This window comes from Antedon mediterranea, chromosome 4 (genome assembly GCF_964355755.1).
Source record: "Antedon mediterranea chromosome 4, ecAntMedi1.1, whole genome shotgun sequence".
In the NCBI taxonomy this organism is placed as follows: Eukaryota; Metazoa; Echinodermata; class Crinoidea; order Comatulida; family Antedonidae; genus Antedon; species Antedon mediterranea.
Genome location: NC_092673.1, coordinates 258,595 through 282,015, shown reverse-complemented (window position 1 = coordinate 282,015; position 23,421 = coordinate 258,595). Strand labels below are relative to the sequence as shown.

Genomic DNA, 23,421 nt, shown 5'->3' with positions numbered 1-23,421 from the left:
TACACATTTTAAATGTTCAATGTCGTTCGGAGAAAAATAACAATTCTTTTGAACATCAATGTAAATAGAGCCTAAGTAGTTGTTAATAATTGAGTTATTAAATACAAATTCAAACGCTGGTTTACGTCATGTATGAATGTGTGTATTCTGACGTCAAAGTGACGTGTACATATTGCGCCATGCGTGTGTCTGGTAAAACAAAACAAATCATAAACGGCGACGTTTGATTTCAATGGTTTGGGAAATTTTAAATAAAACTTGCACACTTCTTTACGTAATACGTGCATAATGTAGGCTGTGCAAACTGATTAAATCACCTTCCGAACACGGTGTATCACCACGTTATAACACAAGTTCAGCTTAATCAAAGGAACTCTCAACATAAATAGAAATTGGCAAATTTCACACATTTTATATATCATTGTATTATTAACTTTAATAATTGATCAGAACATATACAACATACAACTCATAAAATATATATTTGTTGTTGTTGTGCAGTACAATTTGCGACAACCACGGAACAACGACAACAGTTTTTAGGAAAGCATAAAACGCGTATAGCAGATTATCATATAATCATATTGTTAAAGTACAACAAAATATAATTACATGCAACCGATATCGAGTTTATATATGAAAGCTAATTACATTACATTAGCGTTATACATTTTAAAATACAACGCGAACATTTTAAATCATAAAACTTTTAAAGACTTTTTAGACTCGGTTATTAATAATATGTATACAGTATTTTATTTTTTATTTATGCTGCTTTTTACTTAATAATATAAATATATTTCTAAAATTCGCTGTTCACAAACACGATTTAAAACCACGCAATGAATTGCACCAGCACAGTCTGACAATAGACCCTTTCCGAATCCGTTCTACTTGGGCCGTCAAACGGATCACGGCCATATTGAATGCATTCATCCTAGCTTAACCAATACAAAGTACTTAATCATAGCAATGTACTATTGCACGGGTCTAGTAACACTAATATCAGCGAGGTTGATACAGGCTCAGGCCTACACAAATAAACTATAGCACAGCGACGGATGAAACGTGTATACACGACATGAGGGCTAATTTATAATTTGTTTAAAATAAACTTGAACAATTAAAATATTACATTAAGATTCTGTCCACAAATTGTCAATACAGTTTGCTAAAATTCTCAGTGTGTGAGTAATTATATATAGGCCTAATATATAGAGATACAGTAGTCCAATGTGAAGTAAATTCATTTAAAAAAAAATCACCACACACTGTTTGGAAAGAGCAGTTTTAATCAAACTACTACACTTGGTCTACGAAGTGTAGGGATTTAAATTGGATCTTTGAAATATTCATGACAATGAAACAAACTGAAGCGAGCACCAAATTTGTTTGGTTTATGAGTCAAATCATCATTTTCTTTGCGGCCCAGAGGACTAATGTTGGCGGGGAAATGCCTGGGGTCATTAGGCTGGGGTCATCAGCCTGCTCCTTGTGATGACGTAGTAATGGTTTAATGATTGAAACTAGCCGAATCACAATCCTGAGGGGGCCCACATATTCATTTCTGCTTGTGTTGGTACTTTTTTTTTACAGTCTGTAACATCACTGCTTTTCCTTGCAGCAGTTATTCCTCGCTTGTTTATCTCTTCTGTGAGATGGGATGTTTTAATATTGTCTTTTGGGACCAACAACGTTTCTGGAAGTGGCTTAAAATAAGCTCCAATTCCTAAAAAACGCCGAGGCTGTGGTTGGATCGATACAGGCATCATGTCATCTGATTCACATTGTGTATCACTGTAAACAAACAATTTTGTCATCAAACAAAATTTGTTAATTAGTTCCTATGGTTAATATCCACCATTTTTTATAGCGCATTTAGCATGTTGACAAATAATACCGATCATTTTTATGGCTACAACCATACACCATGTGTAAGAAAATTATAATTCATTCATCTTTTTATTTTGGAATACCATGATTACATAATATATCCATAGCAAATAAAGAAGCTTAGTCTAAGAAATCATTGTACAGATGACAAAAAAAAAGAGTTGTTGTTGTACAGAATATATATATATATATATATATATATATATATATATAAAGTAAATGCAAGAAGGCATTATTGACACAACGTAGAGAGTATGTGTTAATTAAATCCTTTTACATAGTGGTGGTGTGTTTTGGGAATGGGACCACATGGACAGGGATGTTGTATTTTTAAGAGTAATAAATAAACAACATATAATTATTACTCACACTTTTTGCACATTAGCAGATGTTGAGGGCATTGATGAAGTCTTGTTGCTCTCGTCAGAATGTTCACCTTTCCTAAGGATAGAGTCATCCATAGAAACTCTTCGATCTATTTAATAAAAGGGAAATGTTTATCACTAAACTATTAAGTCAATCATTCGCGGTACTATATACGTACCATTTATTTGTATCAACAAAAAATATATTTATACAGTATTTCTTTCACAAGAATATTTCTATAAACTTATTTGATACAAGACGGGTATGCAATGAGCCGAAGCTCTTAAACGCATTACCCTATAATACAGATATCTAATTAGCAAATAAAACAATAAAAGTACAAATAGAAATAAAAAGTAAAAGTAACAAAAGTGAACTCTACATGAGTGAGTATTTATTTATTAATAGTTGTTGTATTTCCTTTTTAAATTTTCCGATTTTAGTTTCACACTTTATGTTTTCAGGTAAACGGTTCCAAATATTATGAATACAGTGTAAATATGGGGCCAATTTAAACAATCTGGTATTTTTCAAATTGATACAATACAAAACCTGACTATAGAAATTTGTGTATATTATATTTTGTAAAATTAACATTCTATGAAAAAAAATGTTGATATTAAAAAGATACTATATCAAATTTGTTGTAAGAAACATCTTAAACACCCCCTCAATATCTTTGGAACTCATCAAAAAATTGCGTTTCATCTGGTGTTTCAGATTTCTGGTGTTAAAGACAATTGTACCCATAGGGTATAGAGGGGATTACAGAAATACAAAAGTAATGATTGTAGTATAAGCTTACTTATTAATTGGAATAAAATAGCGTATTGCTGATTGCGTAGGAACAGTCCCAGAAGGCAGATACACCAAATATCATTTAGTAATTAAAAACAAATTAAAATTTGGTGAGTGAAGACTTTGGTAAAAAGATGACCATTTTAGACATGAACATATTCAACTGATTTCTAAAGTTCAAAAATTCATTTTATAATGTAAAAAATAGCACTAATATGCTATACATAGACTTAATTTATATATATTGTACTCTCTCGAGGCTTGACATCTAAAATGTCTGATTCGGACTTTGCAGAATTAAAACAATTTCAGAATGCATAATTAGTAGTTAAAACGAATTCGGCTGTAGGGGTAAAATTGTAAAAACTTATCATTATGTAATACAATTAATACATAGTAACAATGATGGATGAATGAGTGTTGATAGAGGGCAGGCTAACCATTAAGAATGTCCTAAAATTGACCTACCTTGTTGATGTTCTAGTTTCTGTGGAATGCCAAATGAAAATCTTCTTTCTATTTAAATAAAAACAATGATAAATAAATTATTATATATTTTAAGTCTTTAATTGAGGTACAGTACTTTTTGACAAACCAGATCAAATAATGAATTTTTATTTAAAAAAAGTAAAAAACCAAGATAACAAAATGTTATTACAGTTAAAAGTCTCACTCTATATATTTTGTGGTGGTCACTTAAAGTTATCTTGACCGACCACGTATTATGTTACAATATTATTATAATTGCTTTGCTTATATAATGGCATTTAGCGGGTGTTGAATGAAGTGAGGAATTATCATTAAAAGTAACATAATCCACAGATTATATAACAAAATTCTCAGTGTTTGATTAATTGTTATCGTGCATTGTACTGCTTTAGATTTTGTATTACATTTATGTAAGCCTACAGTGATGATAATGTACTCACATTTATGTAAGCCTACAGTAATGATAATGTACTCACATTTATGTAAGCCTACAGTAATGATAATGTACTCACATTTTGCATTACATTTATGTAAGCCTACAGTAATGATAATGTACTCACATTTTACATGGTTTTTCAAGGACATATATTTATATTAAATTATTATGCAATCACATTTTCCTTTTTGTGATATACAGAACCAGATGCACATGTTGCACAATTAGGAAAATGGAAAGTCTTTAAAACATAGATACCTTGACCATCAGGTTCTGTAGTTTGTGGGAAACCAGCATATTTCTGAGCAATTGCTGACAAGTTAGTTGATTCTAAATTCTGCTCATCTGTGTCAAGAGTCAACTTAGCTATGCCAGCATCTGCATCTGACAGAGCCTCGTGGTGTGAATACCCTTTCACATGTGCATCACTGTTGTGTTGAAAGAAAGTTTTTAAATCAACCAAAGACTTGTTCTTCCTGACTGATTCTGAAGGACTACTGGTGATAAGTTTGGTCGAGCTGCTTCTTGGTCGTCTCTCTTCTAAAGTCTGTGGTATGGCCTGCTCACTTCCTTCATCTTGAGCAAGCAGGAGTTTGTACTTCCTTGGATGATCTCGGACAAGGGTGTTGGTATCAAACAGTTTTAAAATGTTTTGGGTTGATGGTGGTGGAGAGTTACTTATCTCCTCCCATTCATAACGTTCTGGACGAAGGGGTATTCTCAACACCGGTGATTTTATTCTCTTCTGGTCCATCTTTTAACTTCCTACTGCTTCATAATGGTGATGAGTCATTACTACTAGTTTTAAGAAATTAAATGAATATAATATTAATAAATAAATGATTATCTAATGGTTTAGACCATGGAGGTAACTCCATGTGTAGACTTACTCAACTACTTTTGTTATTCAAACATAGACATAAAAAACATTATATAGGTCTTGGCCTAGAGTAGACCCTAATTCAATTTAATGTATCTATAAAACTTTCAACAATATTTTATTAATAAATAATTAATATAAAATAATATTTTAATTTAGTAATTACTCAAGGTAACAACAACCTGGTCATAAGACGTCTTCAAAATGTGGTTCCTTTTTGGAGAAAGTATATACCTAATATATACTATACTAATAATATAAGATAAGGCTAGGCCTAAACCCTCAGTACGCTCAGCTAGTCTCTGATGACTAAAAAAAGGCTAAATTGGCAGGATGTACAGAACTAGGGCCTCCTAGGCCTACTACGTACTAGCCTACTACTAGGCCTAGATGTAACTACTGTAGGCCTAGCCTAGCTGAAAGTGCATTTTATAGACAGTCACTACCTGTACAAATTATTATAATATTGTTGATACCTACAGCAGATTCTAACCATAATTATGAATTATTATACCGTAACTATTTAATGTTTTACATTCTCAACAAAAACCGTAGTTAGAAAATTACAACGTCTCATCATCGCTCGACTTTAATGCTGCCCTCTCGCTCGGCTTGACTCATTTTTAGTTAGTTGTACTGTACTACTAAAACTACTGCACTGTCAAAAGTTTGTGCCCAAACGGCTTTCAAAGGGGGACGAAGAAGGAATACAAAAGTAGTGAAATGTTGCGTAAGTTTTTTTTTTCAGAAAAGTATACATACTATATAATATAAAGTAAATTAAAATATTTTCTTTCATATTAGGTTGTTACCTGCTAATAGGTAGTCTATCCCTCCATAGAGATATATCTCTAATGGATCCCTCCTATTTCATCTGAAAATATATTCTTAAAACATATTTATTAGTAAGTTTAATAGTTATTACAACAAATTGGACAATGGTTTTTTTCGCCATTTAACCATTTATTTTGTCTTTTTACAAGTGAAGTAATTATTTTTGTTCGTTTTTTTTCTACGGGAAATTAAGTGAAACTTATTAAAACTAATACAAAAATGGATCATACAAAGTCTGATTTTATCAATATTCATTTTTTTAAATATTTTTGGGGATCGACAATACTTCTGTAAGATCAGACAGGGTGTGTCTATCACAGCTCTAGATTTGAATTGAAAATTATGAAACTTTATTGCAATCAATCAAGCGATGTTTTTAGATCCGGCATTCATACATGATGAGAAAACATGCTAAACCCCCTCTATCGATTAATGATATCATTATCATACATATTCGAACAATAGAGGGGAGTATTCCAATATTGATAAATATAAAATAAAATGGCTTTCAGTTCTTGGTTTCGAGATCTAAGTTTCTTTCGTAAAACCGCTGTAATTTTAGGCACAGGAGCTTTAGTAGCTGGAGCAACATATAGAGTGTTTGAAATTCAAAGACGCAGAAACCTGTCTTCAGGAGGAATTGATATGGAATCAATCAACAATGATGAAGTATACTTTTTATTAAACCCAACAAAACACCCCGGCGGCTAGGCCTAGTGCTCTGCATGTCATATCGACAAAATCGGAGGACGTACATTAGGGACTGTTCAATTTGCACGTCCACAGTATTGTATATTGTCGAATGATAGCGTTAATGCTGTAATTTTGATGATATGCGCATGCGCTAAGTCGACTAATAAGTTCACCGCTAAATTTGAGAACGTGTTCAGTGGCATTTTGCCGTTATCTGCTAGGGATCCGGAGGGAGTACAGTATTACTATTATTTTTTATTAAGTATTATAGGCTACATTTGCCTGGACCCTGTTCTGATTATAAACATACAGTTAAAATGAATAATGAATGCTCTCGCTCTGAGTGAAATAGGAGTATATTGCTATGTGATTGAAGTGGCACTCAATTTTCTTTGCAGGGAGGTGTAGAAGAAGGCGAAAAAAGGATACTTGTTCTTGGTTTAGATGGAGCAGGAAAAAGCACATTATTGGGTTGTCTAAACAGCTTACAACCTCCAGATGATACCAAACCAACGGAAGGCTTCAATGTAATGTGTGTTCAGACTGACACAAACACTCTAAATATCTGGGAAGGTTTGTGGTTCCAAATATTTCCACATTGAATTACTGTACAGTGTTAAAAGTCAGTTTGAAGATAAAAATGAAATTTTTTCCTTTTTTTAGTTATTAAAATATGTCTCTTATATTTGTCTAAGTTTAAGCTGGAATATTTATGTAATATATAATTTGTTTTGTTTTGCAGTTGGAGGGACTGAGAATGTACGATCATACTGGTCAAACTTTATTGAGGGAACGCAAGTGCTTGTATTTGTTGTTGATGCTTCTGATAAAAATAGGTTAGGTGAAGCAAAAACAGAGTTGGACAAATTAGTAGCTGATAACAGACTAAAGAATGTACCATTGATACTAGTAGCTAACAAACAGGTACAGTATATCATGGTATAAATCATGTGTTGCATTCTCATACTTAGATTACACAGTTTAAAACCACTGAATTTAAATTCAAATTTGAAACGTTTACAAAATTTTCTTTTTAGGACAAAGAAGGTGCGTTATCTGTAAATGACCTTCAGACTAAACTTGAAGTGGGACCAGAAAATCGAGCAATTTATCTGATAGAGACGCAAGTGCCAGTTGGTGGTGAAATAAAGGGAGTGAGTAGAGTAAAAGAATTAATGGAAACTCTACCAACTATGTGAATGAAAAATATAGATATACTGTATGTAATTGATGTATTCTGGGACTGGAAACGCATTCATGTTAAGCCTAAAAAAACAGCAAATCAATACATTATTACGCCTCCTTTGCGACACCTTTATTCAAGGCATCACTCTTATTAAGAGGACACTTCTGAAACGAATGAGTAGAATTGTTTTAACATACAGCCAACTACCTATATCCAGAGGGCACTTTGTTGGGTACCAAATGTGTCCTCTTTAGGGGTTCTACTGTATTCATTGGTGAACAGTGTTGCCATTCTGATACCAAACATGTACTGCACAAAATAAAAACGTAACAAATATTATCTGTATACAGTTTTGTTTACAATTAGCTCTTAATAATGCAAATAGATTGTACTTGTGCCATATGTATTCATAATTTAAAACTTTATTGGTTTTTCCATCATGCATTGAAATCATGTTTTATGTAATACTGTATACTGTCCAACAACAAAAAAAGTTTAATGTCATGATTTTTTCTGCTAAAACTATATTGCAGTTAAATATCAAGATTTGTAGAAATATCAATTTTGTTTGTGTTGTGTTGCGTTGCACAGTTAAACTATAATGTGCTGTACTTTATTACTACTGTATGTTTTTAAAAAGGCATTTGTGTGTTCCTTGAATCAAGTCACTTGCTTGAATGAATTTAGTAGTGTTGGTAAAAATTAGTGTAAATACAATATCTTAGATCTTATCAAAAATACTATTTATAATATGTATTTAATATCTGTAATAAGTCATTCATCAGTTTTGTTACTGTATTAAAGTATTTGTTGGTACAGCATTCAATTGTGTGTAGTGATTGATGAAGTTATGAAATTTAAAAAAACATAACACTTATTCCAATATATCAGTCTTTATTAATACTGTATTACCTAACATCACAAACTTTAAATTTAGTAAATAAAATTCTGCTAAAAGATAATTTGTTTATACAGTACCATCTATACACTCACATCTCACAATAAATTGACTCACTAATAATACTGTATTCTGCTTATTAAAGTCAAAAGGAAGTTTACTAAAGTGAACTTTATCTTAACATAGTGTTCTAGTAGAAGCCTATAAACCTATATTTGCAAATGATATTCAAATGAAGTCAAGACTATTCATAACTAGACTTAATTAAAGACATAATTATGTTCTCATCTAGGTAAAGTCATGCATGGCAGAAGAGAAAACCTTGATTGGCTCCAGTTCACCACCACTGATTGACAGGCCACTAACACCACTTGTTATTTGTAAAATTCCAATATTATTGGGAGAAAAAATGAATATCCATAGATTGTAGCAGAATGTCTGTATAATCTGCTGTTCATTCTGATGGCAATGTACCAATTACTTTCAAGTTTCTTCCATGAGTTCAATCATAAAGTTGACAATCAAAGCATTCCCAACATGCAGTAGACATTTAAGTCCTCTTGACTCCCTTAGAAGCTTGAAGTGCAACACCAACTAATACAGCTCCAATTGTAAATGCCTGTGCACCTACACGGAATCGCATCATTAGTTGCGAGTTCCTTGTTTGACCTTTTCTGAACTGCACTAATCCAAGGGTAAGGGCAATAATAGTAGCACCGCATCCTATCAAAGAATTAAAATGTTACAGAATAGTTAGAGAAACGTCAATGTATGGTGAGAATACAAATACAATGCCTAAATTCACTTTTTTAGGTCTATTAAATAGGCATATATGATGTATTTGTAATGTATTTAATCTTAATATAATATTTGAAAATCGTCATAATTAATAGCTATAGCTAAAACAAAATATCTAGAAGGCCTATAATAAGACAACTGCCAAATAACTAAGAATGTTGTATCGGCTTCTTGTCTGACGATAACTCAAAGGACGCACTTCACACCAGCAGCAGCCCAGTCACTCTTTTTTGCTCTGGTGGTGGTACCTGCAGCTAACTAACTAATCATCATGGATGGGCCTAGAACTTACCGATTGGTACAAATGGGTTTTCTTTAACTTTTTTAACAAATTTTTCTTTAAAACCTTCGGGTTGAACTGGTTCCCAATCAAACAACTCTGGTGGCATCTGTGGTTGCTGATTAATGTATCGAAATTCATTATTTTCACCCGGTTTTTTAACACTCGGCGACGACATGATGATTTATTTATATAACTTGAAAACCAACCATCCATATCGAAGGAATTGAAGCAACCAAAAAGTTGATAGCGCCTCCTAACGGCCGGCGCTATACAAACAAGAAAACAACAACAACATGGGATGGCGAGTGTGTGGAATTCATGGTTGCAAAAAATCAAAAAGAAGCAATAAAGATATATCATTGCACCGATTTCCTAGAGACGAAAATGTCCTTAGAAAGTGGCTTGCACTTTCTAAAATTGATTACGAGGCTGGTATTTTATATATTAATCTTTTAGTATAATGAAACGTGAAAGCCTCTAGGCCTAATGCTAGGCCTATCTACAGTACCTATGTCGCATGCGTTGCGTTTAATGTCCGCTTCATGACAAGATCAACCAGGCCTGGGCGCCAGTTCCGTTTCGCACCTGTCTTTAGTTATCAAATTTGGAGTAAAACAAGACAGGTGCGAAACAGAACTACCGTTCAGGCCTTGTCGACCGTGTTATGAAGCGGACATAAATGCAACGCATGCTGAAGTCTATTCGTAACATATAAGAATGTCTCAACTGGCGTTTCACCAGTTATCCATAAATAATATTAATAAGCACACTGACTGATGTGAAGGTATTCATTTACAAACAAGAGAGAGTTCTGGGCTGGTTATTGTAATGTCTTAAAATGTTAAATGTTTTCGTTGTTTACAAATTGTAAAATATCATTTTTTAAATAGATGATTATATTAAATAGATAGGCCCTACATATTTTTTCCCCTTTTTTATAGTATTATAATGCAGACTATACCGTTATATGTTCAAACCACTTCACAAACGATTCATTTTGGCGGACATCCTCAGGAAAAGCTTATCTCCGGCCACATGCAATTCCATCTATATTCCCATGGACTTCGTCCAGTGAACAACCATCGCAGCATTTATTTTCTAAGAAGCAGCCATCTAGTCAAAATAAAAGGTACAATAAATAATCAACCTCAAAAGATGACGACAACCCAAATAGTTTGTACACACCATGAATTTAAAATTAGTAGATATTAACATTTTGGATGACTTACTATACTCAGTACTGCTATACTAATATAATCACTTCATAATAAACAAAAACAAATTATAAAGACTTTTTATTTCAACCAATGTTGTGACAGTATGTGAAGCGCTGCTTATTTATAAACTTATAGAAATTGAGGAATATAAGTGTTGGTGTTTTGCTTCTTATAATATGAGACTTATTAATTACAGATTGATAAATGTTCATAAAACAGCAAGGTCAGCAATCAATCGTGCACACAACTACCAACAGAATAAGGCACTCAAATTGAAGAAAGCCTTGAATCTAAAACCACTACTCAAATTTCGAAAAATAAATATAGATCTAGAAGTAAGTCCCGTTGTATTTATTAATTTGTACAGCAATTCAGTTTGCTTTTGTTTAATCCTGTCACCGTCATGGGTTTTGTTTAATCCTGTCACCGTCATGGGTTTTGTTTAATCCTGTCACCGTCATGGGTTTTGTTTAATCCTGTCACCGTCATGGGTTTTGTTTAATCCTGTCACCGTCATGGGTTTTGTTTAATCCTGTCACCGTCATGGGTTTTGTTTAATCCTGTCACCGTCATGGGTTTTGTTTAATCCTGTCACCGTCATGGGTTTTGTTTAATCCTGTCACCGTCATGGGTTTTGTTTAATCCTGTCACCGTCATGGGTTTTGTTTAATCCTGTCACCGTCATGGGTTTTGTTTAATCCTGTCACCGTCATGGGTTTTGTTTAATCCTGTCACCGTCATGGGTTTTGTTTAATCCTGTCACCGTCATGGGTTTTGTTTAATCCTGTCACCGTCATGGGTTTTGTTTAATCCTGTCACCGTCATGGGTTTTGTTTAATCCTGTCACCGTCATGGGTTTTGTTTAATCCTGTCACCGTCATGGGTTTTGTTTAATCCTGTCACCGTCATGGGTTTTGTTTAATCCTGTCACCGTCATGGGTTTTGTTTAATCCTGTCACCGTCATGGGTTTTGTTTAATCCTGTCACCGTCATGGGTTTTGTTTAATCCTGTCACCGTCATGGGTTTTGTTTAATCCTGTCACCGTCATGGGTTTTGTTTAATCCTGTCACCGTCATGGGTTTTGTTTAATCCTGTCACCGTCATGGGTTTTGTTTAATCCTGTCACCGTCATGGGTTTTGTTTAATCCTGTCACCGTCATGGGTTTTGTTTAATCCTGTCACCGTCATGGGTTTTGTTTAATCCTGTCACCGTCATGGGTTTTGTTTAATCCTGTCACCGTCATGGGTTTTGTTTAATCCTGTCACCGTCATGGGTTTTGTTTAATCCTGTCACCGTCATGGGTTTTGTTTAATCCTGTCACCGTCATGGGTTTTGTTTAATCCTGTCACCGTCATGGGTTTTGTTTAATCCTGTCACCGTCATGGGTTTTGTTTAATCCTGTCACCGTCATGGGTTTTGTTTAATCCTGTCACCGTCATGGGTTTTGTTTAATCCTGTCACCGTCATGGGTTTTGTTTAATCCTGTCACCGTCATGGGTTTTGTTTAATCCTGTCACCGTCATGGGTTTTGTTTAACCCTGTCACCGTCATGGGTTTTGTTTAACCCTGTCACCGTCATGGGTTTTGTTTAACCCTGTCACCGTCATGGGTTTTGTTTAATCCTGTCACCGTCATGGGTTTTGTTTAATCCTGTCACCGTCATGGGTTTTGTTTAATCCTGTCACCGTCATGGGTTTTGTTTAATCCTGTCACCGTCATGGGTTTTGTTTAATCCTGTCACCGTCATGGGTTTTGTTTAATCCTGTCACCGTCATGGGTTTTGTTTAATCCTGTCACCGTCATGGGTTTTGTTTAATCCTGTCACCGTCATGGGTTTTGTTTAATCCTGTCACCGTCATGGGTTTTGTTTAATCCTGTCACCGTCATGGGTTTTGTTTAATCCTGTCACCGTCATGGGTTTTGTTTAATCCTGTCACCGTCATGGGTTTTGTTTAATCCTGTCACCGTCATGGGTTTTGTTTAATCCTGTCACCGTCATGGGTTTTGTTTAATCCTGTCACCGTCATGGGTTTTGTTTAATCCTGTCACCGTCATGGGTTTTGTTTAATCCTGTCACCGTCATGGGTTTTGTTTAATCCTGTCACCGTCATGGGTTTTGTTTAATCCTGTCACCGTCATGGGTTTTGTTTAATCCTGTCACCGTCATGGGTTTTGTTTAATCCTGTCACCGTCATGGGTTTTGTTTAATCCTGTCACCGTCATGGGTTTTGTTTAACCCTGTCACCGTCATGGGTTTTGTTTAATTCTGTCACCGTCATGGGTTTTGTTTAATCCTGTCACCGTCATGGGTTTTGTTTAATCCTGTCACCGTCATGGGTTTTGTTTAATCCTGTCACCGTCATGGGTTTTGTTTAATCCTGTCACCGTCATGGGTTTTGTTTAATCCTGTCACCGTCATGGGTTTTGTTTAATCCTGTCACCGTCATGGGTTTTGTTTAATCCTGTCACCGTCATGGGTTTTGTTTAATCCTGTCACCGTCATGGGTTTTGTTTAATCCTGTCACCGTCATGGGTTTGGTGGTGTTTTTTTGTATTGTATTATTATGTTTTTAATTGACGAAATAAATGAAATTTATTTATATGTATTGTTATTATTAATATGTGAAAAATAAACCAATAAGAAAGAAATTTGTGTTTTTTAATTAGTTTTGTTTGTTTTCAGCCAATTCTTGTTAAGTTGACATCAATTAACCAGTATATAACCTGTTTCTTGTGTGGTGGTTACCTTGTTGATGCTAGCACGGTTACAGAATGTCTTCACACTTGTAAGTGAAGTCTACAATTTATGAGTACATTGAAATGAGAGAATTTGTATGAAATACAAAACATTAAAGAAGGTAGGGCAGAACTAGCCACTTCCAAACCCCTCCCTGAATTGGATGGCTATGTATAATTAGATGGCTCTTCCCTAATGGTCACACCTGTCTTTGAAACTATTGGTAACCGTATGTCAGGTAGAATATTTATGTTATAATAATAGATTTAGAAACATATTCATCAGCTATCATGTTATGTAATAGAGATTTAAATGTTATGTTTACTTGAGTATTTTATCTTATGCCATTTATGACAACACAATTTTATATCATATTGTATTCATTGTATAAAGGCTATTTCTCTTTCACAGTTTGTAAAAGTTGCATTGTGTTTCATATCCAGCGACATTTTACTTGTCCAGTATGTGATATTTTGATCCATGAAACAAATCCATTGAGTAACATAAGGCAAGTTTAAACAGTAAAATGGCAATTTTTTAATAATGGAGCGGTCAAATAGCTTGGACATTACACCTTAATATGAATGCGACTACAGTAATTTGATTTGGTCTGCTGAATTTATTTATAAATCAGAAAATTTTGTAAACTTGAGTAACTAATTATATTTCAGGTTTGACAGAACCAAACAAGATATCATTTATAAAATATTGCCACAAATTCCAAAAGGTAATTGCTATTATTGTTTATTAGTTAAAGCAGCACAAGCTGAATCCAGTCAATTGGTAAAATAATGTTACATAAAAAATTAATATACAATTTGGAAAATTATTTTATTCCAATATTTTTGCCAATTTATTTAATATTTGTATTGATTTATTACAATTTTAGAGGAACATTTAAAAGCTGTGGCCTTTTACAAGTCTCGCAACCTACCTATGCCTGAAAGTAATGAAGGTACAGTAAATGATTATTAAATTAGTATGTTATATCAGTGTCATTAGAGAGGCAGGAGAATGACTCAGAATATATTATCAGAAGAATTAGGGCATCTGAGAGCCATTTGCTTGTAATTTTACTAGATTATGAATAGATGTACACTTACCAAACAATATCTTTCTTTTACTATAGGATCTCCTGATAAACATGCTTCAACTCGGTCTGCTAGTCCAGTAGATGAGTTAGTTTCACTGATGTTGGAATTCTCAGGTGCATCTGTTGAATGCAGGCCCATTCAACCGCTTTCCAAGAAATTTGTACGCGTTCCAGGTCGTGCCACCATCAAACATTTACAGCGGTTTTTAACAAAAAAGCTTTCATTAAGTGATGATATTATAGTAAGTTTGGTTTCCTAATAATTGCATCATCAGTCCATGCACTTCTACAACGATGAGATAAGCCCTTGATTGATGCTATGACCAACCAAGGTCCTGGCTTAGTTTTATCTATTGTACAGATGAATTTTGACTAAATGACATATGTGACGAATGTTCTTTCGGCATACCAATGTCTATCTCTACTTATGTGTATACTGACCTACACACATACATTAGCAGTTCACATATACTACAACATTATATTTTAAATACAGGTGGATATTGTGTGCAGTGAAGACGACGAAATTATTGAAGAACATACAACGTTGTGGAGTATTATACATGAAATGAATATTGAAAAGGTAAGTTACTCGTACAAGTATTACTAGCATCACTGTCCCTACACTTGTAGAAATAAAAGTAACGCAAAATTTGTTTTGTTTTAATCTAGGAAGCGTTGATAACACTTTACTACAGCTTTTCTGTCATCAATAACAAGATAAGCTGAAAGACTATGGAGTGACATGGATTCTGATTATGGAAATTACATGGTCAGCAATGGTTAACATTAGTAGAATGAAACGTTAATGTTTAATGGTTGATGATAAGTTATCTAGACCGAAATGTACGTCAAGCTAATAATGATTAAAAGAATAGAATGAATAAAATTAAACAAATAAGAATTAATTTTTTTTGGAATATAACCCATTAAATGGAAATCTGTACACATTTTGTAAACAGTTATCAATGAAGTTTTATTATAAATACATTTTGATTTTATACATCGAACACAAAGAAATGGTTCTCATGTTAGTAATGGCTTTCATCTCAAACACATACATTTATCTTATTAAGAGAAAGGATGGATTATACGAGTGTGACACTGACAGGTGTAAATTAAGTGTCAGCCGGATATGTTTTCTTTATTTTCTTCTTCAATTTCTCTCGTTGCTTCCAGTGCACTTGCATCACAGCTTTCATCTTCATTGTCTTCCTCCGTCTCCATATCAAAGATTCTAACTCGTCGGAAATTTGAGAAAACCTGAAGAGAAAAATTATTTATTAGCATTACATTTAAAAATGAATAAATGTGGTGCTGTCAACAGCATTTATTAGCATTACATTTAAAAATGAATAAATGTGGTGCTGTCAACAGCATTTATTTGTCCAATATAAATGTGCTTTCTGTACACTACAGTACATATCATAACATATTATAAAAAAAACATGAATACGTGAAAAGTCACCATGGTTATTTCAACAATTATTATTTTGCATCAACATTTTAAAATTTGCTCTTAAAGTCACTTTCACTACAATAAGAAATCCCATCCTAGAGTATACATACCACACAAGAAACCTTTCTTGACCCACTGACGGCAAATCTTCCAGCTTTCATGTTTTCCAGTCTCCTTGACTGTGTGATATAAAGCCCGGCATCAATAGATACCCTGAAACATAGTAAACCAAAGAGCAGATTGTTAAGCAGCACTATTGCAAGAGCCAAAGAGCAGATTGTTAAGCAGCACTATTGCAAGAGCCAAAGAGCAGATTGTTAAGCAGCACTATTGCAAGAGCCAAAGAGCAGATTGTTAAGCAGCACTATTGCAAGAGCCATTGTAACATAGTAAACCAAAGAGCAGATTGTTAAGCAGCACTATTGCAAGAGCCAAAGAGCAGATTGTTAAGCAGCACTATTGCAAGAGCCATTGTAACATAAATAATGAATGTTCTATCTATAGGACAGTCAGGCTTTCAACTCATAAACATTTTCTTTCCATTCAACGAACAAAAACATTGGTTTGTAAAACTGTTCAAAAGTAAACTTTCATTAAATTAATATGCTGTTTACTTGAATCAAATGTTAAAGATGAGACCTTGAAAAAATTAGTTTTTGGTCATTCTCTATTATGGGATACAAAATCAATCAAGATACACTGGATATGTTATAAATAGTATAGTATATTTTTTAAAACAGAAACAACATACACATCTTTCTGCAGCATATAATTAGCATCTTCTGAACTCATCTTAACAAATTGTTCAGCGTCAATTAATGCTCCAAGATTGAGCTGACAAAGTACAGATAAAGCCTCCTGATTACTGTTAATCTCTTGAAGTAGTAATGACAATGTGGTATCATCGTAGCAGCTGACATCAACAATCTGGTGTTGATTGCATATCGCTGCTGATGTGGTACTGGTGTTTAGAGATGACTCGGCTAGAGTTCCAACACACAGCTTAAGGAATTCAATATCAGAACTACAAAAAATGAGAATGACACTTAAAACATGCATTTACTACTGTAATATTATTACAAAGACATTTAGTTTCACAAGTTGGATTCCACAGATAATCAAAAGTTAAATCGTATCAGATTTTTATATTTAGGCAAATTGCCAAGGATAACCATAAGCGAATTCATGCACTATCCTTCTTAATAGCAAACCTGATCACAAGATGCTCTACATAAACAAAGTCTAATATTATAAGTCTATCGGAGTGGAGTTGTCATTAGAAAAAATCCTGACACTGATAAAATAAATGATGATTTTGATTTTATAATGTACACTAATTTTAAGCTACTATGTAAGTTTAACAAAAATCATCAAGACAGATATTTTCAAAATTCCATTTACAAATACTATAATAGATAAATAATTATCAAAGCATACCTTTCGTCTTGTGATTGTCTGATTATGTAAAGGCAATCTGATGGGACTTGCGATAGCATAACTATGTACATTTGGTTTGAATCAACACAGTATCTGTATCAAAATGTTTACTTATTTACTAATAACCTTATTAGTTATTTATCAATATAACAGTTCTGTTTTACACAGGTTAAAATGTAAACGACAATCTGTGCAAGATCATGGAGCAAAGGCTTACTTAAATACATTTCATCTTTAAGACGTTGAAAGGCATTTTTAGATGATAGATAGTGTAGAACACTACCACTGCTACTGAAGGTCCTACACATTTCATAATAGACATTCCACCCAGTCTGTTAACATTAATAATATGTATATTTTGGTTTGCTTCTCCATTGTGTTCTACACTGGCAAAAAAGTAACTCCAGCAAGTTGCATGTCACAAACTACTTTGAATACTTACCGTGAAACTGGCCTTGATGTCTTTGTTTCTTCTTTCTTTAAACTGTTGTATAGTTTAAACGATTTATTGCATTGTAAGTGTTGGCCAATGATTGTCTAAAAAAACAGGTTGTCAATAAGTAAATAAACTCACATTAATTAACATTACATTGTCAACAGTTTTAAAATATAAGAACAAGATGCAAACTTATCTCACTATATTTTAAAATAAAACAAAAGCTGAATTAAAAGGTTTTTTACTAACTGATGGTCTATTGAGAGCAGTGTTCATGGCAGTCTGCAGCTGCTCATGAAGCTGAATGAGTGATTTCGTTGGCTGATGTGGGTACAATAGAGGGCTCTCTTTCATAATTGGAGTGCTCTGAACAAACGAATACCAGTCATTATTAGAGATGTCGTTTACTAACTGCAAGTCTTCTTTTTTAAGGTACTGGCCAACCCGTTCAAGCGTAAAACCTGATGTTTTTCCTTCTTTCTCTGGATTCTACATTATTAAAAAATATACCACTTAGTAAAATATTATTAATACAATAAAATGAATAACGCGTATACAATAAGCACATCTACTTGAAATCACTTACATCAGTAAAGTTCTCAGTTAAAAAGTCTGCAACAAAGTTCACATTTTTCTGATTCATCTGAAAGAGAATAATGTTTAGACATTAAACATAGTGAAATATACTTTTAATACATATATTTAGTATCCTCATATTTTGATGTTAAAATCAATTGTTACACTGGCTTAATATATTATTATAATTTAATGTACTTACCTTACTGATAGCTGATGGGACGGATTCATTTGCTAATCTCATCATGATTACATAAAGCCAACGAAAGAAAGCCTTAAAACTGGTCAAACTGGAATCTATAACTCTATTAACAAAAAATAAAATTGTGTATTAAATAAGACCTTTTACAATGTACTACAGTTCAAAACTTGAATTGGCCAGCTAACTTTATAATTTGCATTTAATACTGGGTGTCTAGAAAACTTCGATCTAGAAAACTCAGCTGATTTTTTATAGCTAGAAAACTCAGATATAAACTCATTTGATTGGTTGGTAGGTCATTTGGATCGTTCCATTATTAATCAGCAGGTAGGTCATTTGAAATACTAGAGAATTATTAAAACTGATTACTGTATATGTTTTCTTACTAACATTGTAACATGTAGAAGCGGCCTACGGCTGAAATCATAAAGAAAATAGAGTGGATGTTACCGTTAAAATGTAGGCTTAAAAATGAGGCATGTACGAGTTGGTTGAGGTACGAGTTAGCCAAGTTGGGAATATGTACGAGTTATTTTCTCTTTCTCTTCGCGATACCGCCCACACGTTGAGCCTTGAATTGAGTTTGCTTAGCTAGGCCTAAATGCTACTGTAAGCCTAAATTTTAAAAGGTGTGTACTGTATTTCTTTATGATTTAAGTCTTAGGCTGCTACTACACGTTACAATAATATTATTATTAGTAAGAAAACGTATAATACTGTGTAGTATTTCAAATATATTCTAGTTCCATTTTGGAACTAGAAAACTCAGATATTGATATCTGAGTTTTCTAGATCTAGAAAACTCAGATATTGATATCTGAGTTTTCTAGATCTAGAAAAGTCAGATATCGGAGTTTTCTAGATTTAGAAAACTCAGATATATCTGAGATCTGAGTTTTGTAGATCTGAGTTTTCTAGACACCCTTTAATACTCACTGAAGCAGTTCATTTGCTTTAAGCATGAAAGAACCTAGAGAAATTATAGCATCTGAAAAAAGAAACAAGTACAGGTTTAAGAAACTAATTTATAATATAAATAGTAACAATACTTTGTTTGAAGGTTTGCATGGCAAAATCAATATGTTGATATAAAGTTTATGGTACACCACATGTATATAGTTCTGAAAAAAAGAGAGAAGAGTTTCTTGACGTTTTGATCGATACACTTCGATCATCCTCTACCACAAACTTTATATCAACAATACAGTAATCAAATTATTGTGATGTGTTTTATAATTGTTCTTCCGCATTTTTAAATACACATTTAACTGTTTACCTTGAACTGAAACTGGTGATAAACCCAATACGCCATATTTATCATACCAAAGGGACATTCCCTTTAACTCAGTCAAGTGGAACAACAGCATCTGGCCAACACTTATAAAGAAAAGAAAACTCAATTAAATATACAATTTGTGACCTGATTGTGACACTTAATTTAGATAACGTAGCTAATTGTACTGATGTATTGGTACTCAGACAGTACCGCAAGCTTTGGCGAGAGGGAGCAGGATTGGTACCTTCTTATTTGGCTGTGGCTTAAGCTTACAAATTGAACAATGTTGACTTTTTACCTTTGCAAGTGTTTTAAGATGAGTTTCTGTATGTTACAATATGAATTTTCAACTGAGTGGCCTAACTTTTTTAAGCCCTTTTCTGTCAGTTCATGAAGTAGGAATGCTTGAAGTTCTTGGCAGGATTTCCCCCACATTAACAGCTGGAGAAAATCATCACACACAGTGCCTGGTGTAGGCTTTGTCTGGAATAAAAAATAAATTTATTATGATATTGATATCCTATATTACAGACAATTTTATTAAATATTATATATCTGGTACAAGCCAAGTATGCACTCACATAAGAACTTAGCTTGTATAGCATACAATACATTTATTACTATTTTGTTTTACGGAAAGTTATTTTAGTTACATACTTCAGCATATTTATTCAACTTAGACTCCATTTCCAGCAATATATCCTCCCATGCTTCCGACATTGATTTTACTGTCTGGTTCAAATACTAGAAAATAAACACATTTATCTTATTAAAAGTTCTTTAAAATTAGATTGATATAATATTTCATATTTCAATAAAAACTGATACAAAAGAGATGTTACCTCCATAAGAGAAGAGATCTTGCCGTACCTGGCAGACAACTGAGCTATTTCAGTGCGCCGCGATGATAACAGTGTTGAATTGCACTACAGAAAAGGAAAAAAAAAAATATATTAAAGCAATTACCAGAAACCAGTGCTTTGAGGTAATACATCACAGCCATAAACTAATATGCAAATTATTATTGTGAACTTTGATGCGCAACTCACAGATATTAGGACACCATTGCAAGCTGTATCATCATCACTCTCTTGTTCCATCAACATCCATAATGTATGAAGATCTGATGACAACATTACTGACTTCATCACTTTAGGGATCTGAAACAGAATGGTTTCATCATGAACTGGGTTTATGTGAAAACAAAAGCTAGCACAGAAAAGTGAGGTACAAAGAGACAGAATCAGTTGTGTGTATGTCACAATGTTCTCTGGAAAGGTAAGGTTATGAACTTTAAGTTATCTTACTTGTGTGTTGTCCCAGTCCTTCATATCAAGCTGACCAACTGGTGCAATGCCAAATGCATACAACTGGACACGTCCACCTTGCATTCCTATAACCAGTACATTCAATCTACAATAATAGAAAATAAGTGTTTGCTTACAAACTTTTACCACCAGGTCACTTCTTTTAAAATTTCACTTAAATTTTAGAAAACAACTGACCTTTCTTGACCTTGTAATCTTTTGATGTCATGCACATCGTTTGCTGTACCTCTACTGGTTGTGGTGTAACTGTAAACAAGATTATATTTATTAAAAGAAAAAAATGTAGGTAACACACATCAAGATACACTACTACTTTGTTGATGTTTAAGTACGTTCTGTAAAACATGTGACATACCTTTTAGGAAGAGGTGCAAGTTTTGGTAAATATGTATAAGAATTATCTTGAAAGATGTCTTTTTGTGAAGTGTCTTGACAACTGTCATCTTTAGTGCTTGTCTTTTCATCTGTATTTATCCACTCCATACAGTCCACAGCAACACCTAGCTCCATCTTGTGTAGGATGGCTGCATTTTCAACATCACATAGAAGGACCTTGCCACTTGAGTAGCTTACAGCCAGTACTGCATTGTTAGAAATAGAAATTACATTTTATCACATTATTAATGTACAGTTTACTGTTACTGTACTTTGTTCAAATAAATTGCACCAACATTCATAAACTGTAGGAATAAATGAAAATAATTTGAATAATAGAAAACCAATTAATAGTTGATGTTTTGTTAAATAATGGAACATGCCGGTATAGAAGAATTAACGACACCACCTTTCATTGACTAACCTTTACCGTCTGGTCTCCAGGCTAATGCTGTGACTCTTTTACTGGTATCTTCTGCAGGTACCGGCAGTGACCACACCCTTTGCCACTGAAGTCGATGAAGAACTACCTAAATAAAAGCCAAAGTTGCATTGTGAAGATGGAGCATAATATAATGTCTACATGATGAGAGAAGTGTTATGCATATTACAGTATATACTTTCTTACCTCTCCTTGTATATTAGCAAGAGCTACAAGATCCATTTTGGGAGACCATTTCATCTGGACTACCTCTGCAGAGAGGTTCTTCTCCTCCAATTTACGAAAGTACTGCGGCATCGTTAATTATTGTCATTAGAGCTTTAGCACACCTTTTTAGTAATTTAAGAGATTAATATTTAATTAATATTACATTTTAAAAAGTTAACCTTTATATATAGGCTAAACAACCTTGATTTAGAATTTAAATTAAACTGGATAGGACCAAAATCCCTCTACTAAAGCATGCTGAAATTTTGTCTAGCATCATCTGGCTGGTACGAACCAACCATCATAACCGTGTGCGACCATTTATAGTGACTTGTTGCGTGGAAGGTTTATAGGCTGTGTAGCCTCTCTACCGACAATTTTCTAGGCCTACCCTACTAGACTAAACGCAGAGAGTTAATACTAGGAAAAGTAATGTTGATATTGCATCGTTTTCCTAAATATACATACACAAACACAATACTCTACTAATAATTGATTAACACTATTTTATAAACCTTTTTTCATAGCAGAAAAAGAGAACACATGTTTTTTCACTACACTACTACACTAACTCTAGGCCTACTAGTTCATCGTCGACATCAACATTCAAATTCAAACACTTCATGCATCACTGACTCGAACCAAAGAATATAATATCACAAGAATGAGTAATCCGCGATTTTCCCTGTAACAGTAATATTGTCCATGTGGTAGGGCGCCGCCATAAGTGACTTTTTGTGACGGTTTCACTAATCAAAGGCTGGACCGTCACCGGTAGTATTTTCATGATAAAAAATGTTATCAACTACATGCCAACATCATGTTAAATACTTTTTGGATATTTAATTGTTCGTTTTATGCAATTTATTTAGTAAAAACTGCCGTATAAACAGTTTGCTTTATCAACCGGGCGCTACGATAGCGTGACCGGGAGTGTTGGTGTTTACGCGTTTTCACGTAGGATAGTTTAATAATATTCCTATATTTAACCTGTTTCTGGTAAAACAAATAAATGTTAATGACATTTAACATTTTGTCCTAATAATAACATGTATTTTATACTAATTTATATCATAAAAA

At 33.6% G+C, this 23,421-nt stretch overlaps 5 protein-coding genes across 9 annotated transcripts; 2 read left to right on the top strand and 3 right to left on the bottom strand.

The window, feature by feature from the left end:
- Nucleotides 1-1,274: 1,274 nt before the first annotated feature.
- On the bottom strand, nucleotides 1,275-5,445 carry LOC140047491 (uncharacterized). Of its 4 annotated transcripts, none has more exons than XM_072092532.1 (5): nucleotides 5,343-5,445; nucleotides 4,241-4,780; nucleotides 3,526-3,573; nucleotides 2,263-2,368; nucleotides 1,275-1,797 (listed from the first exon to the last, which is right to left on the bottom strand). In XM_072092532.1, exons 2-5 carry the CDS (start codon nucleotides 4,734-4,736, stop codon nucleotides 1,536-1,538), a joined length of 912 nt encoding a protein of 303 aa, XP_071948633.1. In that variant the 5' UTR covers nucleotides 4,737-4,780; nucleotides 5,343-5,445; the 3' UTR covers nucleotides 1,275-1,535. The 4 variants fall into 4 exon arrangements, with proteins under 4 accessions (XP_071948633.1, XP_071948634.1, XP_071948635.1 ...); XM_072092533.1 differs by having other exon boundaries at nucleotides 4,241-4,777; XM_072092534.1 differs by having other exon boundaries at nucleotides 4,241-4,777; nucleotides 5,377-5,445.
- Nucleotides 5,446-6,177: 732 nt separating this feature from the next.
- Nucleotides 6,178-8,376, top strand: LOC140048126 (uncharacterized). The gene is made up of 4 exons (XM_072093161.1): nucleotides 6,178-6,365; nucleotides 6,788-6,962; nucleotides 7,132-7,313; nucleotides 7,427-8,376. The coding sequence occupies exons 1-4, from the start codon at nucleotides 6,198-6,200 to the stop codon at nucleotides 7,586-7,588; spliced, it is 687 nt and encodes a 228-aa protein (XP_071949262.1). The 5' UTR covers nucleotides 6,178-6,197; the 3' UTR covers nucleotides 7,589-8,376.
- An 84-nt stretch (nucleotides 8,377-8,460) lies between these two features.
- Nucleotides 8,461-9,766, bottom strand: LOC140048123 (HIG1 domain family member 2A, mitochondrial-like). Its single transcript, XM_072093153.1, has 2 exons — nucleotides 9,564-9,766; nucleotides 8,461-9,196 (listed from the first exon to the last, which is right to left on the bottom strand). Exons 1-2 carry the CDS (start codon nucleotides 9,727-9,729, stop codon nucleotides 9,024-9,026), a joined length of 339 nt encoding a protein of 112 aa, XP_071949254.1. The 5' UTR covers nucleotides 9,730-9,766; the 3' UTR covers nucleotides 8,461-9,023.
- Nucleotides 9,767-9,819: 53 nt separating this feature from the next.
- On the top strand, nucleotides 9,820-15,546 carry LOC140048121 (polycomb group RING finger protein 3-like). Of its 2 annotated transcripts, none has more exons than XM_072093151.1 (10): nucleotides 9,820-9,982; nucleotides 10,496-10,683; nucleotides 10,968-11,106; nucleotides 13,457-13,559; nucleotides 13,922-14,018; nucleotides 14,182-14,237; nucleotides 14,400-14,465; nucleotides 14,640-14,845; nucleotides 15,100-15,186; nucleotides 15,276-15,546. In XM_072093151.1, exons 1-10 carry the CDS (start codon nucleotides 9,848-9,850, stop codon nucleotides 15,330-15,332), a joined length of 1,134 nt encoding a protein of 377 aa, XP_071949252.1. In that variant the 5' UTR covers nucleotides 9,820-9,847; the 3' UTR covers nucleotides 15,333-15,546. The 2 variants fall into 2 exon arrangements, with proteins under 2 accessions (XP_071949252.1, XP_071949253.1); XM_072093152.1 differs by having other exon boundaries at nucleotides 9,860-9,986.
- Nucleotides 15,547-15,578: 32 nt separating this feature from the next.
- LOC140048120 (anaphase-promoting complex subunit 4-like) lies at nucleotides 15,579-22,947 on the bottom strand. Its single transcript, XM_072093150.1, has 20 exons — nucleotides 22,857-22,947; nucleotides 22,321-22,463; nucleotides 22,117-22,222; nucleotides 21,673-21,898; nucleotides 21,495-21,563; nucleotides 21,297-21,402; nucleotides 21,039-21,149; nucleotides 20,832-20,915; nucleotides 20,647-20,733; nucleotides 20,288-20,472; nucleotides 19,990-20,090; nucleotides 19,650-19,701; nucleotides 18,714-18,816; nucleotides 18,522-18,578; nucleotides 18,185-18,424; nucleotides 17,942-18,036; nucleotides 17,500-17,592; nucleotides 16,814-17,086; nucleotides 16,173-16,275; nucleotides 15,579-15,866 (listed from the first exon to the last, which is right to left on the bottom strand). The coding sequence occupies exons 2-20, from the start codon at nucleotides 22,429-22,431 to the stop codon at nucleotides 15,729-15,731; spliced, it is 2,340 nt and encodes a 779-aa protein (XP_071949251.1). The 5' UTR covers nucleotides 22,432-22,463; nucleotides 22,857-22,947; the 3' UTR covers nucleotides 15,579-15,728.
- Between the last annotated feature and the right edge of the window lie 474 nt (nucleotides 22,948-23,421).